The sequence below is a fragment of the Ambystoma mexicanum genome, chromosome 12 (genome assembly GCF_040938575.1).
Source record: "Ambystoma mexicanum isolate Mex_15411 chromosome 12, UKY_AmexF1_1, whole genome shotgun sequence".
NCBI classification, from domain to species: domain Eukaryota; kingdom Metazoa; phylum Chordata; class Amphibia; order Caudata; family Ambystomatidae; genus Ambystoma; species Ambystoma mexicanum.
Window position 1 is genome coordinate 630,765,377 of NC_090936.1, and position 16,992 is coordinate 630,782,368.

At 42.5% G+C, this 16,992-nt stretch overlaps 1 protein-coding gene across 5 annotated transcripts in view; it reads right to left on the reverse strand.

Annotated features, from left to right (window-relative positions):
• Positions 1-16,992, reverse strand: part of CADPS2 (calcium dependent secretion activator 2) — a 2,822,196-nt gene that overhangs the window by 16,298 nt on the left and 2,788,906 nt on the right. For all 5 annotated transcript variants that reach the window (XM_069629098.1, XM_069629097.1, XM_069629096.1 and 2 more), the window contains one exon: positions 9,059-9,163. In XM_069629098.1, the coding sequence (XP_069485199.1) occupies positions 9,059-9,163 (105 nt within the window). The remainder of the gene's footprint in view (positions 1-9,058; positions 9,164-16,992) is intronic.

The following is a 16,992-nucleotide window of genomic DNA, read 5'->3' on the forward strand; positions in this document are numbered from 1 at the left end:
TAATAAGTTTTGTAGTCCCAGTGGGGTCTGGGAAATCAGCACCAGGTCATCAGCGTAGAGCAACCAAGCTATACGCTGATTTCCAATTCTCGGAGCATCAGAAACAATGTCAAAAAAGGAAGCTCCCATGTCTAGAATAAAGAGGTTAAACAGGATGGATGCCATAATACAGCCCTGTTTGAGACCTTCATAGGTATTCAATTTTGCTGATAGAAGACCTTCTGTTGACAAACGTACTTGCATGGTGGTATTAGAGTGAAGTTGTACTATCAAAGCTAGTATGGCCGACGGACATCCATAGGATTTTAGTTTTTGAAACAATGAGATTCGATCTATAGAATCGAAAGCCATACGGAAGTCAATAAAAGCAAAATATAACGGTTGTTTTTGGGAAGCATATTGTGATTTAAGTACATTTATAGCAGTCATATTTGGTAGTGTACCGAGTCCCTGTACACAACCGGATTTAAAGGGGTCTCTCTTGTTATTTAAATTAGTCCACTCATTTAAATCTCGTAGAATAATGCAGCAAAATATTTTGCTTGGGGCATCAAGCAGTGAGATAGGTCTGTAACTTGCGGGGTTGGCTCGGTCACCCTTTTTGTACACTGGAATAGTGATCGAATGTTTCCAGGATATTGGTATTTTTTTAGAGTGAAGAATATTTCTAAACATGGTGTTCAAAATGTCAGCCCATAGGTCTGGAAATTGCTTTATGGTCATGTTTGAAAGACCATCAGGCCCAGGTGCTCTTAATCTGCTAGCTTTATGGATGAAATATAAAATATCATCTCTGTCAAATTTTAAGTAAATCTGATTGCCAATTTTTAGATTGGAGCAGGTCATAGAGGACGAGGATCCAGAGTATATGGTTGAATAATACTGAATCCAAGTTTCCTCTTTTACTACATTTGTTTGTACTGCTATTTGATGCCCAGCTGTTGCTTGATTTATTATTTTCCAGGATTCAGCAGAAATCTTGGAGGATAATATTTTTTACATGAGACTCCCATCATTTTGGTAAAGTTGAGATTTCATTTCTTTTACCCAGTTCTTATATTTAGGGCCTGATTCATGGAAGTGTTTTATAATGGCACAATCCCATAGGAAAACGTTCCATGAATCAGGCCCTTAGTTCTAATTTGGGTAAGAGCGATAGTTCGTTCAGATTTAGGCAATTTCAAAGCTTGTCTTATTTCAGAGCGAGTTTGTGTTTTTCTAATTCTGATGTCATGATTGTAGGTATGTAAATGCGGTGTTTGCTTGGTTTTATGACCAATAGATTTTGGTTGGGACATTTACATTAATTCGGGATACAAAATTGAAGCATTCTGACTTTTCCATCGTTGATCATCTGCGAAGCATAGCAATCACTGAATGCTCTCAGAGATGTTTCTGTCCAAATAAGTCTATTGCGAGCAGTGTTTATAATAAGATGTCCATGAAGATAATCATGAGTACTTATTAATTTACATTTAGGAGACCAAATAGCATTCAGTTGATTCTGATTGCTCATGTTAGATCGGATGACTCGAAAGGATTCAGTCAAGTTCAGCATTTCTTCATTGACATAGATATAATCTATGATCCCTGAGCGAAGACCTCTGCTCCAAGTTGACCTTGGCGGAATATCTGTCGAACAAGATCCATTTAGCATGAATACATTTTTGGCTTTGGCAAATCTATTCCATTTCAACAAACAAATCTGGTTTGTTTGTCTTGCTGGTTCTAGGCAATGGAGATTTAGATCACCAGCTAATATTAGTTTAAAGTTTTTGTTTTCACGGGAGATCAAATCAAAAGCCTCATGCAGGCTTTCAAGAAACACGTCATCAGATATTCCTAGAGGGTTCCAATATACATTAATGAGGACATACAATTCATTGTCTCTGAAAAGTTTAAGCATCTGTACAAAAGGATTTGGTGTGTACCATAAATGAGTTTTTGTAAAGGATCTTTGTTTAATTGCTATAAGTAGTCCAGAAACGGGTCTACCAGCACTGCCCCTGTTAGCTGGATTCAAGAAGATATCACAGTTATCCCACGAAGGAGCTGACATTAACCAAGTTTCCTGCAGCATGATGACATCGTGCAACTGCAGGTTGGAATCTTTATTATTCATGAGATGCTTAAATCCTCTTGAATTCCAGCTAATTAGGGTCAAGGTTTGAGAGTCATCCGAGGTTAGCTAACATTGATCATTCTGTTGACTACACTTGCATGCTTGAAAGCCAGAAGTTTGTTTAGATGATGACATTTTTGTCAAAGGATTACTTGTCATTTTATTATAGGGGATACCTGTAGAGCTAGGCCCAGATAAAAGTACAAAGCCATGGTCAAAGAGTTGTGTTTTAACAGCCCAGATGGTGTTTACCACTACTCTTGAATTCAACCATAGGGTTACTGATGATCTGTTTGGAGCATCACTAAATTCTACTAGCTCTATATCAATTGTCCCTATGTCGTCCAGAGCCGGAATCTCACTAAAAATGGATAGTATAGAGGCACGATTCAAGTTATATTGAATCTCTGGCTGAGGACGACAGACCAATGTTAAAGAATGGACAGCTGGACGTTTTTGTGAGCGAATTACGGATTTAGGTTGTTTTAATTGGTCCAATGGAGCTTGCTTCGAATAACTAATAGGAGTAGTTCTGGTTTCTGTGCCAGTCAGAATCATTTTGTTCGTTTAGAATTTGAAGTATTGTTGATTGTATCACATTTTTTATGTCTTTTTCAATGAGTAATTGGCCAGAGGGTTCAATGTGATTTGATTTTTGCTGCACTTTCTCACAGTCCTCATTCGATACAATGTCTGCAAACTTCACAACATTTGGGAAAGAGTCAGCAGTAGTAGCATCTGCTGCTGTCTATATAACCTCATTTGTGAATGTTTTTAAATTTCTCTGTGCTGGTATAGTAGCCATATAATCGTCTATGGCATGTCTGATTTCCTTATGACGATCGATTAGGGTCTGATTTTCTGGTACCGGTTTAGGGATCGTAGATATAAGTGTCTCATTTGTATTGACAGTTTGTGTAGTCATGTTATTTGTAGCCGCCTCAACCAGATCATTTAAAGGAGCATATGATTCAATTTGTTTTGTTTTATTAACAATGGTCTGAATTATTTTACTTTTAGATTGTAGTGTGTATTTTTTTGCTATTGCCTTTGATACTGCAATAGCTGCTGTCCGCGGATGAGTTAAATTTTTAACAAATGATTTGGTTTGTGATGAGGCTGTTTTAGCTGTTGTTTTGTTTTTCGATTTTTTGACTGCTTCAACTTTTTTCTGCGTATTTCTGGAAGGCAGCTCAGGTGCATTAGTACTATTGCCTCCTAAAGGAGCATAATTAAATTTTGTCACAGAACCAGAACAGATTCTTTGGTGCCATCACCGACGAGATCTATAATCGGATTCAAGATGAATGGGATCGAATGATCACAAAGTTTCAGATCATGTTTCTCATGTATGTATGCGTCAGTTTGTGAACTCACAGAAGTTTTTGCAATAGTAGGATTCAAGGATACACTCTTGGGGTAAATATTTTTACTCATTTTATGCTGCCATGTTATTATTTGTTCTAACTGCTGCGACTGTTTATCAGATTTTGCATTCAGCGTTTCTAACCATCTGGCTAGCGAGTGAATTGCAGCATTCATTGATTTTAGGGCTATTTCTGTTAGACCACTTGTATTACTTTCATGAGTGTTAGTATCTATAGTTGGCTGAAAGGCCATAGATTTGCATGGAGTTGGTGTTATGAAAGAAAGTTTCTCGATAGAGTCTAAATTTATATCACTGGCATTATTAAATAAATTAGGGGATTTTGATAAGTTTTCTGATAAAGTCTGCGTGAAAAACTCTGAATTATTTATATCTATGTCTATAACAGCCAAATCATTAGCAGTATTCAGGTTAGAAGTTTTACCAACCTTACCAGTCAAACCTGTTAGTACATTGCATAGTAGTATGCTATCCGACACAGAAACATTTTCTTTTGCAAACATAACAGACGAGTCGGTGACAGCGTCCTCTTTTACTTGAGTTCCTTGTTGTTTTGCAACTACAGGTTTCTCATTTTTGTTAGCTTTGTGTGGCGTTCTAGTTGCCGGATCACATTTTGAGTCCGTTTTTGATGTTGCGGTCATGGTTGTCATCAAATCTTCAACCTCTTTGTCAGCATGAGTAAGTCTAAAAGATTGGTCCTTGCAAAACGGGCGTATGTCTCCGCTTAGAACTTTTTGAAATTTCAAAATTGATTTTGATTTCGGCTGTTCTGTGCGAGGGATGGAGCTCAAACGAAGTTTCTTAACAGGACATGGTGATAAGGTAAGCACAGAGTTGACGCCGTTAGTGCTCATAACTCCCGGCACAAAAAGCATGCCAGTCTTCAAAGTCGGCAATGTTTTCTTTATTGTGAATACAATAGGCTGATTACCTAAAACTGGGGTAGGTTACAATTCTATAATGCAAGCACCGGAAAGCACAGCCTTTGGACCGCAAACCGCGGCAAAGCTGCCAAGCGGTACTTTCCGGCACTTTCCGAGGTGTGCGTGCGCTGGCTTGATTTTATAGTCCCACCTCCACACAATAGGAGAAAGTCTAAAGTAGAAGATATAGGGTGTTACTAATAAAAGGGTGTTACTAATAATAACAGAAGCTAAACAGTGATATTACAACGTTCACAGTGCTGACAGATTTTCACTTTATGGTATATGAAGTCCAATGTTAATACAAGCTTATTGGAGCACAATCCTTAGGAACAGAAGAACGCGGCCAAGCGGTACTTTCCGGTACTTGCTGAGGTGCGTAAACATTATGGGGGAAAAGGAATTCCAACAACTTCAAGACAAACCACTACTAATGCAGACGCCCTCCAGGATATTCCATTGAGGTGCCGATGTCCCCCTGCACAGTGTTGGATCATTCAAAAGACAAATCATACCTTGGGATAAGTCAACTACCACCATAATACATGCAATAAGGAGCCCAACAAAAGGGCGATGCCTGCTGAGCTACAATACAGCTTCCTGTTTAGGCATCATCGACATAAGCACACAGGAAGGCGATACGATCAGCTCAACTGCACCCGGAGTTAAAACCTGAGGACACATATACAACGTGGATCATGCACCACCCATGAGCCCGATCATCACGAAGGATGACATCTTGAAGGAATTTCCCCATCTCTGTCAAGGCTTGGGCAAAATGAAAGGTCCACCAGTCAAGTTGCACATCGATCCAGCAGTCCGCCCGGTCCCGCAACACCCGCGCAGAGTTGGATTCCACCTTCAAGCGGCGGTATCAAACAAACTAAAGCAGCTCCTACGAGATGCCATCATAGAACCGGCCACTGGACTGACACCCTGGGTCTCTCCACTTGTGATCGTCCCAAAGGAAGGAGGTCGACTGCGACTGTGTGTTGACATGAGGGTAGCTAATACAGTCATCCAAAGGGAACGCCACCCGTGACCCAAGATCGAGGACATGATCGTTCAACTGAACAAAGCTGTTCTTTTTTCAAAACTGGACTTGAATCAAGGATACCATCAATTGGTAGTCCATCCAGAGTCACGACCAATCACCACATTTGCGTCCTATGATGGACTATTTCGTTATAAACGACTGAACTTTGGGATATTGTCAGCAGCTGAAATCTTTCATGAAACCATCAGGCAAGTCATCCGACCTGTAAAAGGAACCCTAAATTACAGCGATTACATCCTTGTGTACGAAAGACTCAAAAAGAACATGACGAAGCACTTTGTGCCGCAGGTGCAGCTGTACAAGACGCCGGACTGACCCTCAACCTGGAGAAGTGTCGATTCAGTAAGTCCAACCTCAAATTCTTTGGCACATCTTCTCAGCCGACGGGATGACTCCCGATCCTGAAGAAGTCTCCACTATCTTCCCCTTGCAGAGACCTGAACAGGCAGCCGACGTAAGATCATTCCTGGGGATGGCCGGATACTGCACCCGTTATGTACCTCTCTTTGCCACCATCACTGAACTTCTTTGACGCCTGCTGCAAAAAGATGTCCCGTTCGCCTGGACAAATGAATGCCAAGGTGCATTTGACACCATTAAACAAGCCCTCGCGGGAGCCCGAAAGCTTGCCTACTTTGACCACGACTGGCATACTGAAATTGTAGTGGATGCCAGTCCAGTCGGTTTGGGAGCCATCCTTGCACAAACCAGCAGCCCGGATACTCACCCTAGACATGTAGTTGCCTACGCTAGCAGGGTGTTGGCTCCACCTGAATCGGCGTACTCCCAGGCGGAGAAGGAAACTCTGGCAGCCATCTGGGCCTGTGTACATTTTCACAACTGCATTATCGGAAAGAGGTTCACACTTATAACGGATCACCAGGCGCTGCTATCCCTCTTTGGGAATCCAAGAACGAAAATGCACCCCAGAATCGAACGTTGGGGCATTCGCCTACAAGAATATGATTTTAAAATCATCCATCGACCAGGAGGCGAGAACAACCCCGCTGACTATTTGTCCAGGCACCCGGCAGGCAAACCCATTCCTAGATCTGGTAACACCAAATATGTAAGCTTTGTAACAGCCAACTCACTAACCCCAGCCATTTCCATTGAAACCATTGTAGCTGCCTCAGCAGCAGATCCCTCCATGGTGTTAGCGATAAGCCTGATGGAAAACAATAAGTGGAAAGACTTTCGCCGAGCAGTTCAGAGACACCCTGGCACATGCAGAGATGAGCTCGAAAGGCTCACCAAAATACACACTGAACTAGCCGTCCTGGACAAGACGATCCTATTGAGAGGATGCCGGCTAGTGATACCAGCGACACTCAGGGCTGATATCATCAAGACGGCCCATGAGGGCCATAGGGGCGCTGATAACACCATAAGGCAACTCAGATGCCACTTTTGGTGCCTCTTCATGGATGATATGGTCGACAGGCGTGTGAAGAACTGTGCAGCCTGCCAATGCACCGCAAAAGCGGAACCCCCAGTGCAGCTCTGAGTGATCACAATTCCAGATTACCCCTGGGAACGAGTTCCGGTTGACTTTTATGGCCCACTCGAAACAGGCGAATACCTGCTACTATTCATTGACGAACACTCAAGGTTCCCCATCGTAAAGAAAGTGAAGTCCACAGCGTTTGCCCACGTAGCCGCCACGTTCGACGAAGTCATCAGTGAATGGGGGATCCCAAACACAATAAAGTCGGACAATGGTCCGCCGTTCAGCGGACACGAGTTTGAAATATTCGCAAAGCACATGGGGTTCACACATCAAAAGATCATGCCACGCTGGCCCCAAGCCAACGGGATGGCAGAAAGGTTCATGGCTTCAATTAAAAAGACGATGCAAAGAGCAAGATTTTAGGAGTCAGACCAGCACCAAGCATTGTGTAGAATGTTGAGACTATCAGAACACCCCCCATAAGGTCATCAACAAAACCCCAGCTGAACTCATGATGAAATACCAAGTTAGAACCAGACTTTTCAACAACCCAACAACACAGCCTGAATCAGATCAAGAGGTCATCAGAAGGGACGGTGAATGAAAGGAGAAAGCCAGAATCCAGACAGACGGGAGGAGGAGAGCTCAGATGAAAGAGTTTCAGATAGGAGATGAAGTCTGGGTCCAACAAACATGAACAAGAAAATGGACTCAAGGTATACCCCAGAGCCTCTCCAAGTAATCGCTGTCAAAGGAACAATGATAACAGCTGCAAGTGAATCAAAGGAGGTGACCAGGAATAGCTTGATGTTCAAACACGTCCTGAGGGGAGAGGAAGAGAGACCGCCACCGGCTGACCCAGACCCTGAACACTATGATATCCAGGATGAAGAGTGGGTTCCCCTTGAACCGCAGGTTCCAAGTCAGTCGGATCCGCACAACCAGACTGATGGTGGCTCAAGTCAAGAGTCACGAGGACGACCTCAAAGGGTCATCAAGAGACCTCTGAGACTGGTAGAAGAATGTTAAATCACAGTTAAAGAGGTTCCAGTTAAATATCTCGCAAGGACATTCGTCCGTGGGTGGTGTTACAGGAACTGTCAATTTAAGACAGTCCTCCGAGTGAATTTCACAGCAGGATGTGACATAAGGGAAAGGAGGGGGGTTTGAAGGGAAGAGGAGGAAGGAGTTAGTTCCATTTTGTACGTGAATAAAGAAAGTTCCGTATCATGCAGCTGGTGTGCCTCCTTTATTTCCACAAGGGTGAAAGCCCTTAGCACTCACTACTCCCATGTTCGGCTGACTCCCGTCTCTACTACGTTGATAGAAAAGCAGGGAGAGCTTTCTGGTTTCCCATCACGCATAGTGTGGCCGGAGTCAGACAGAAAGTAACGTTCAAGATGTAGAGCTGCGCATGCTGCAACTAGAATGTTATTTTCTTAAGTCTCTAACTCTGAGCGCATCCATTCCAACTTCAGAAAAAAGCTAGATCATTTATTTCTGGAGTCAGATGCACTCCGATAAATTATCTGAATTCTTTATGAAGTTTGAGTGAATGTGCTGAGGACTCAGAGGCAGAGCACACGGCAACACTGGCATCCGTGTCCTGCACCGCTCCTGGCCGCTGCAGTAGCACAGACTGGGGCAGAACATGGACACCTGTTTGCTGTGTGCTCTTGCTCAGCACCCTCATTCTCCTGCCACCTTTACAATGAAGGTGCCTAACAGGAAAGGTGTCCCTGTGGTAAGACAATGGCATGAGTCAGTGTGCCTAAATGTCCCGGCCTGGTTAGCACAAGAGCTACTGGAGGAGGACTATCTGTTCCCGCACCACCCCTTCGCTCTGCACGCTACTGCCATCAGTATACCTTCGAACTCTTAAATGGGGTAAAAGAGGATAAAAATTGCATGACCAGACTATCTTCATCCTCTTTGATTGAACATATGCCAGTACCCTCTTCATGAACAGTTTTACAAAATACACACACGCAACACATCCTCACACTCAACAAACAATAAAACATTTAATTGTAAAAATTCCTGATCATTTGGCTTGGTCATTGCTTGCCATCTTTGGCAGAACTGAGCTTTTCACACAAAAAGCCATTGTGGTTACCTTAACTATCCTGATGAGGGTCTTTAACTGGTATAGGTGCAGCTGAAGGTCTATTCTGTCGGCCAGCCACGCGCATATGAACTTCATGGAGCTGCAGTACCATTGCTGGAAAGGAGGACACAAAACACCTTTGCAGTTTTCATTTAACAGATAGAGTAATGAGTGCTAATGAAACACTCTGCAATGAGCACAGATCAGCACAGAAAGTCAATAATGCTGTAATTTTCGGCTAAGCGAACTGTATGTTTTGTCAGAAAATCAAATGACTTGACCTCGACTGTTCTTTAAGCGATTTAGCACTCGCTGTTCTGTCTCCAGGGAGCATCATGTTCAGCTAAAACACAGCCTTGCCCTCTTCTTTACAGGCTGCAAACAACAAAGAGTTCTGCATTCAATGGACTTCCATAAACTCAGCGGCCTCTGCAACCTACATGATACGCTACACAAACCGCAAGGAAAAGTGCTTGAAATAATTCTGATACATGCTTTTTAGGACACATTTCAATAACAATTTAATTAACGGTGGACAAGCCATAAGGATCTATAAAACAGACAGTACGTCACGTCGACATCTTTGTTTCTGTAACACAATGGAGGAAGGAGCCGAGGGTGCATCCGAAAGATTATATTAACCTGTAATGTTTTATCATTGAGATCTATAGTCCAGCTGGTATCAACCATCACGTGTGTGCCACCTTCCATGCAACTGGTAATGAAACCAAACCTAAGTTTCGAAAGGGTTCTCCCTACCGGTAACTCAACGTGGCGCAGCTGAATCACACCTTTATTTCAGTAGCCACTAGCTGAACATGCCCCAGTAGGAATTCCTGGGTACCGTTATATATGTCTTGTTGGACTATGTGGTTTGGTAAAATTGAATATGATGCAATATTATGTAAAGTGGTGCTTTAAAGGGCACATCTGGCATTTTGACACCCTCGTTGCCAAGACTATGCAAGGACAGGGAGGGTGGGGCCTTAGTGGGATGGAGGGGCCAGCAGATGTGAAATCTGAGGTGTTGATTATTACAAGCCAGAAGTACCGGAGTCCTGCATGTCGATACAGTTCTAGATGGTTTTGACGGTGACACCGGAGTATGTGTTTTATTTGCAAATCGATTCAGTTACGGCACTGCAGACCTGTTTAGCCACTGGATTCAGGGTAAAAGGGGTTGTGATAGAGCTACAAATGTGAGCTTCGGCATATCTCTGTCAAAATGTCAGAGGTGCTCTGTGCATGTGTTCTGAGATGTTATGAGATGGAGACGGAAGTTAGTTAGTTGTAGAGGAGAGTGCCAGACTGAATCGTTTGAGATCCGGTTTATTGTTGACTAGTGATTGGTGTTTTTCATGTTGTTATTCTCCAGTGAGACACAAACCTCTTAAAGTTCCTTGTTCTGTTTTAAGGCAAGAGCAGGGGAAGCTTAGTCCTTTCTCCAGAATGTCTTTATTAAGGTGTTGTGCACAGGCATGTGTGATATGTTGGTGAGTCTGGTCTTTAAGGATCCTGTCCCAGTTTTGTTCTGGCTTACAGGGTATTTGTTCTTGTAATTTACTGAAATAGGTCTGTTGGATCCAGGTCCATGATGTTGATTTATGTTGTAAGAATTTTGAAGTGGTTCAACTTTAGGGTTGTGCGTCTGTTTTTCAAATGGTTACCGGTGGGTCTATGGGTATGAGTCTTAGACGGGTGTCGATTGAGACTGGTCCAGCATGCTCCTATTTTGTCTGGCTCTTACGGGTGGTGTGCTAGTATACCAGTTGTGACCTTGTGAATAGCCATGTTTTGAGAGTGTGATGCATGCATAGACAGGTTCATGTGAGAGGAGAGAGAGAAGGCTGGAAGGATCATGCTGTGGGAAAGAGTGTACATGTATAACAGTGAGCATGAAAGGTTGGGGAGTTGATGTGAGGAAACTGAAGAAATCAGGTCAGTAGAGAATGATGCGAAAACACCAAACCCTGGAACGGGGCCCTTCATAGGGTGGTCGGCAGTCGCATTCGTATTGGGAAGAGGAGGTGGGTAATCTCTGGATTATCCGAGGTAGATGTTCCTCAGAATGGGAATTAAGTAGAGCCCTCAAGTTTCCCCAGGCCATTTTCTGTGAAAGTCACCCAGACCCGTTTTTCCTTGGTATTTTGGGACTTGTAGTCCAACAATTCAAATGGGAAAGACCAAACTACAATGCCAGCCTTTTCAAGAAAAAGAAATCAGGAATTTATGAGTTGGCAATGGGAATCTTGACATGATTGAGCTATGTGGTGACAGACTCAGTAAGCTACCGAGGCTGCAATAAAATGTGCAAGCCGACATACTCTTTAAAAGTAGTATGATTGTTGGATATGGTAAATTTTCTCTTCAGATCCGACACTGTGCAGAGAAATCTAAATGAAAATGGCACATCTGATAATTTGACTGGTCATTCTTGTCAGGGATATCGTTATTTGCTTGCTATCTCTGAGGCATGTGTGGTGCTCTAAGAAACTCTCTGCCTAATCATTTTGTTATATCAAAGCTAAATTAGAACAGGCTACAATATGATCTGTTTACATAGTAGTTATTGACAGTGTGGATTTTTGTCTTGAGAATAAAATGAGTATACAGAAAACCAAAACGATTGAAATGTTTTTACATTTCAGGAAACTACAGGACCAATTTAAGGAGATTTTGGAGCATCGCAGATCGTCTTGCAATAAGAAACATTGCACCGCGAGCATTGGGAAGAAATGATGTACAATACTTTCCTTTTCTGACCATAGGACATGGTGCAACACACACGGTATTTTTGATTCCATGTGTTAAAATCAATGGCCGTGGGCACAAAACATTGCTGCAAAAAGGCTGTGGTTTTGCTGCTGCAATCCATGTAAAGGATGCGGTGGAGACCCCCGCAACACTCGCTCCCCTTAACCACAGCATTTTTGCCACGATTTTTTTTGTAAAGGCGACATTTTTGCTGCGATTTTATCACTGCATACCCTATTTTTGCCATCTCTAGTCGTTTGCATGTGTCATACACATTTCTACTTCAGTTGGTGTGGCCCACAGAAAACATCATCATGACTGACAGGGATGGGCTTCTCCATGGCCAATGCTGGCAGGGCAGGAGTGTTGCATGTGGATGAATTTATCCCAGCCTAACAAGCCTTTTGGGGCTACTGGCCTGTCGGGAGCAGTGCAGGCTGTCTGAGAGCATGTGTGTGTGACAGGGTGGGCGGCTGTTGATAGCATCCAGCTGTGTTTCTCATCCACCTCTAAATAAGGTCCCATTCAGACATGTGATACATGGGAGAAGGGTCACGTTGGTCCAAACGAAATCCACAAAATGGTACACAAGGCTAAAAGATCGTTTTTGCTGAAATTATAAACAATTAAAGTGAGCCAGAAATGATGAAAGGGGTGTGATGTGTACATGTTATGTCCTTCATGCAAATATGGGGGTCTTACATTTGGTCCATCATGAAGTGATTAGCAAAACAAACCCGGGCAGCACAGCTTTGCATGATTCAGGAGTTTGGGAACACACCTCATTAATAAGGACCGAAAGAGCATAACACACATTGTTATGCTGCCTGCTGTGTTTATCCCCTGGTACGGCACAGGAAGTGCTGTATTGTGAAACAGAAATCCAGTCTTTGGTAGGCAAGCTTCAGTGGGCACCTTTAAAGATGCGCTTTAAAATGTGTAACAATGAAAGGTGATTATTGTTGAGCACAATTGTCAAGAATCTTTTATCACTGCATCAGAGGTCTGATTCAAAGTGGCTTCGATATATTGATTCTCTTGCACACTCTCAGTTCCGGTAGAGACGAAGGTTTTATGGGAAATCTCTGAGCAGAATCAGAGGATTTCGGTTGAAGCATGTCATAATTGTATTGCATATCAGCCCCTCATGAAGGAGCATGATGAAACTACATTGAAAGTGTTTTTCTTTTTCCCCCTTTTCACATTTTATTTCTAATGACGGTTATCTTTATATGTGCATCTAATCCTAGTGCAAGGACACTTTTAACCTGCCCCCAATAGCAGTGAATGGACCCGCTTGGAATATGGGTTCAGATTAAAGATGCCTGTGTGATGACCCATTCCTGGAGTATAATCTGCACTTTCTGTTCTTTTGCAAACAGTATGAAATTAAGAAGAAGAAATGTTTGTTAACTTCGAATACTAAAGTTTAGACAGTGTAGGTCTGCTTGGTTTTGTAGTATGGTAGCTCATGATTTTAGAGTTTGTTCGTTCTTAAAACGATTTTGATTGGATGCTATGAAAATTCCATCAAATAAGGTTTTACTTAAATGTGAATTGTTGATTTTATGAGATTTGCTGGTTGATTCAATTGAGCGAATATTATGTGTTGGAATTGTATGTCTTGATGTATGTGGATATTCGGTTTCAAATAAACCAGTTTACTGCCACTATCACAGAAAAGCAAATGAATGAGCCATTTTCTGGCAATGGGAGGACTCCTTTTGGCTCATGTGTGGCTCTCCTAGCACCCTGTACTCAAGATCTTGGGATGGAGCATAAGGGCTGAGTGTTCAAAAGCTACCTCTACATCCTCGGGGCATTTTAAGTTCAGACAACACTCAAATATCTGTAAAATGCTTAAATTTATAAACCACTAAGACATGAAGCTTGCGAAAAATGCATGTAAAGAACTGGTTACTGAAAATTCAATGGCTTTGGTCATGAAACTGTTGGTCCTTGTGAAAACGTGTGCATTGTGTGTACCTTCTTATTGTCAGATATACTAGTTGTTGGCAAAGGCTTTGCTTCCAGGTCCTTCATTGGCATGTACCAGGATGCTCAATTGAGGATTCATTAATATCCCCAGCATTAGGTTTAAGCTCCATGATGCTGCAGGCTTAGCTTCGAGAAGCAGCAAAGGTTGTTTTAACTTTTTTATTTATTGTGCATTCGGTTAAACAACAGTATAAACCTTAAGCACATACATACATATCAGTGATAGAGCAACATACATGTTGAAAGACAAGTCACAAATATCCAACCTGTTAGAAACCTTTCCAAATTTGCCTTTTAGCTTTAAAAGAAGAGCAAACATAGAACAAGAAACTATTTCATGTATTTCCTGTTACCTTAAAAGCAATATCAACATTCTCTGTTGGCACAGCACGATTACTATAATAATAGGTCAAGAGGCTCTGGCTAGAATTTCCTTCAATACATGGAGTGCGGCTGCAGTACATGTAAGAGACTCTGCACTGTATATATAGCTCCAGAACTGTTCAGTACTCAAGGATTCAATACTGGAAATCATGGTACAGTAACCCTTAATATACAGATTCAATAGCTTGGGACATCTGGTAAATAGGTACCGTGTGGTTTCAACTTCGCTAGCACAGAAATGACATATCGTTTCCTCATACGGAATCGCAGTCCGGCGACCCAAAGCCTCTCCACTGGGAAGAATGTTAAAACGCATATACGTAATACATCTCCTAAATTGATAGAGGCAGGGCTTAACTAGCTATGTACGAGGTGTGTTATATTTGAATCCCTGTCTAGAAAATTCAGAGGCTGGTCTTAGTATGCAGCCGGCATAGGTTGAGGTTGGCATCCCAGAATTCAGTATGTCTTTTTAGTTTTACAATACCGGCAGGAGAGTCAATCAGATCTGTGATATCTATATTGATTTCACCCAAGAAATGGGAAGTGGAAGCTCCCAAGTCCCGAAGGTAAGTATTGGTAGTATTTTGATTACAGTGGCCCGCAACAAGGCCCTTCAGTGAATCTGTATAAAGATTGGTGGATAAAAGAGAGAGCAAGAATTCAATAGGGACTGAGTTAGGGACCCCCAAAATAGAGTGGATAATGTTTGCCTCCAGGGTCTCCAACCATTTCGTTTTAGGCTCAGTAATATCAATTGTGCCATATAATATCTCTGGCACCACACTAGTTCTGTAAATCGAAATTATGCCCTCAATATTGTATCCACCTTTTCCTCCAACACATTTTTTGAGGATCCACCATTTTTTTCGAACCTTGGGTATAGTATATTCTCCATAGTACATGTTAGTAAGATGATCTTTGACAGGAAATCCAAGGTATAAATAGCTTACAATTACTTCCAATGCCACTTCCCCCCCTTTCCAGATAAATGTACCAAAAGTAAGAATTTTGGTTTTATCAATATTGATAAAGAGGTTATTCTGTTGGGCATAGATAGACAGGGCCGTGATAGAGTGTTGCAGACCAATGGGAGTGTGGTCCAGTAAAACTGTCGTTTGCATAGCCGAGCCATGGTACTGGAGTACCACCCAGTTTGGGAGGAACACTTCTAACCTTATCAATAGTTGTGGCCGCATCAGAGGTGTACAGGTTGTAGAACAGGAGAGCGAGGACGCATCCCTGCTTCAAGCTGTGGTTGGTGGATATGGGCCTGGAGAGTAAGTCTGCTTGATTTCCACGCACCACCACTGTGTTGTTCGCGTAGAGTTCTCTGATCAGATATAGTAGCCTGGGGCCAATGCCCCAGTTTATCAATTTTGCACCTAGGTGGTCATGAGGTACAGTACCAAAGGCCTTAGAGAAGTCTACGAATCAGGCATATAGTTTCTTTCCCCCCCTTCGCAAAACCACTTCAGCAGCCAGTCATTGTAGAGCACAGATGTTTAATGTGGTTGCATGGTCTTTCTGAAAACCAATTTGATACCTATGTAACAGACCACGCTTGCCACCCACTTATTCAACATTTTAAGGAGAAGGGTGGCAAATATTTTGTGGCTGCAGTCTAGCATGGCCAACAGTCTATAGTTAAGTGGGTTGGACTTATCTCCCTTCTAATATACTGTGACCAAAACCGATTGTCTCCAGGTATCAGGATGTCTCCAGTATGGGTAGAGACGACAGAAATTATTGGCCCAGAATTTCGGATTGGCTTTTATAATGGTGTTGGTGATACATCCAGTCCAGGGGCCCTGGAATTCTTCAAACCCCTGATAATATAGAGAATATGGTTAATGTGAAAATCCAGCAATCCTTCTAGTTTAGGTCGAAAGAGTGGAGAAAGGCCACCATAGCAGGCTTTAAAATACAGATTCCTTATTGCAGCCGCCCAAAAAGGTTCTGGGATGACATTATCCTCTTATCCTCTAAAGGGATAAAGCCAGCTGTATAGGTTCTAATCATGGCCCAGAACTTCTTATTGTTGTCGGTGTGTAGTAGGTTAAAGGGAAGCCTCCAGTTGGCACTGCACAGGGAAGTCTTATGAAGCTTTAGCCAGTTTTTATAATGGGTGCCAATGCTCCTTATTTGCCCGTCCTTCTCAGTAGCAATCAAATTAGGGTTTTACCTGACTTGTGCGCATTCCCACTGATGCTCTCTTTTCCTATAAGGTATCAACGTATAAAAGGTGGACCCATCGTAGACGTTTCCTCCACTCGACCCTTTCACGTAATTCAAAACATGTCTTAAGGATCCCAGCATCAATCTGAAATCCCAATTCGAGTTAGGCAACCATTGAGACAAACTTTGCTCATTTCAAAATAACTAGATATAACATTCATGTTCTTTGCTGTCCATTTTAGCCAGTTGCCATAGGAGTTGACAGTGGCTCCGGGGGAGATGGAATGAAACATCTGAGGGGAATCAAGGGTTCGAGGCCAATTCAATATCGCATGATTACTAAGGCCGGTATGATTTACCTGTAGTACACCCCAATTTTGCAATGATCCCTCATCTATAAATACATAGTCCAGGCAAGACCTGGATATACTGTTGGTCCAGGTAAGCTCAATCACTTTGCCCGTCAGATCATCTATGTTAAAACAGTGGAGGCCAAATGCCTCAATCAAGGCTAACCACTTCTGGCTGCTCTGATAGTATTTGTTTGGTATGCCAAATGAAGAAGAATTGGTCTAATTTCATTTAGCCACTGTGAGATGGCTCATCAATGCTGGAGAATTGAGGTCACT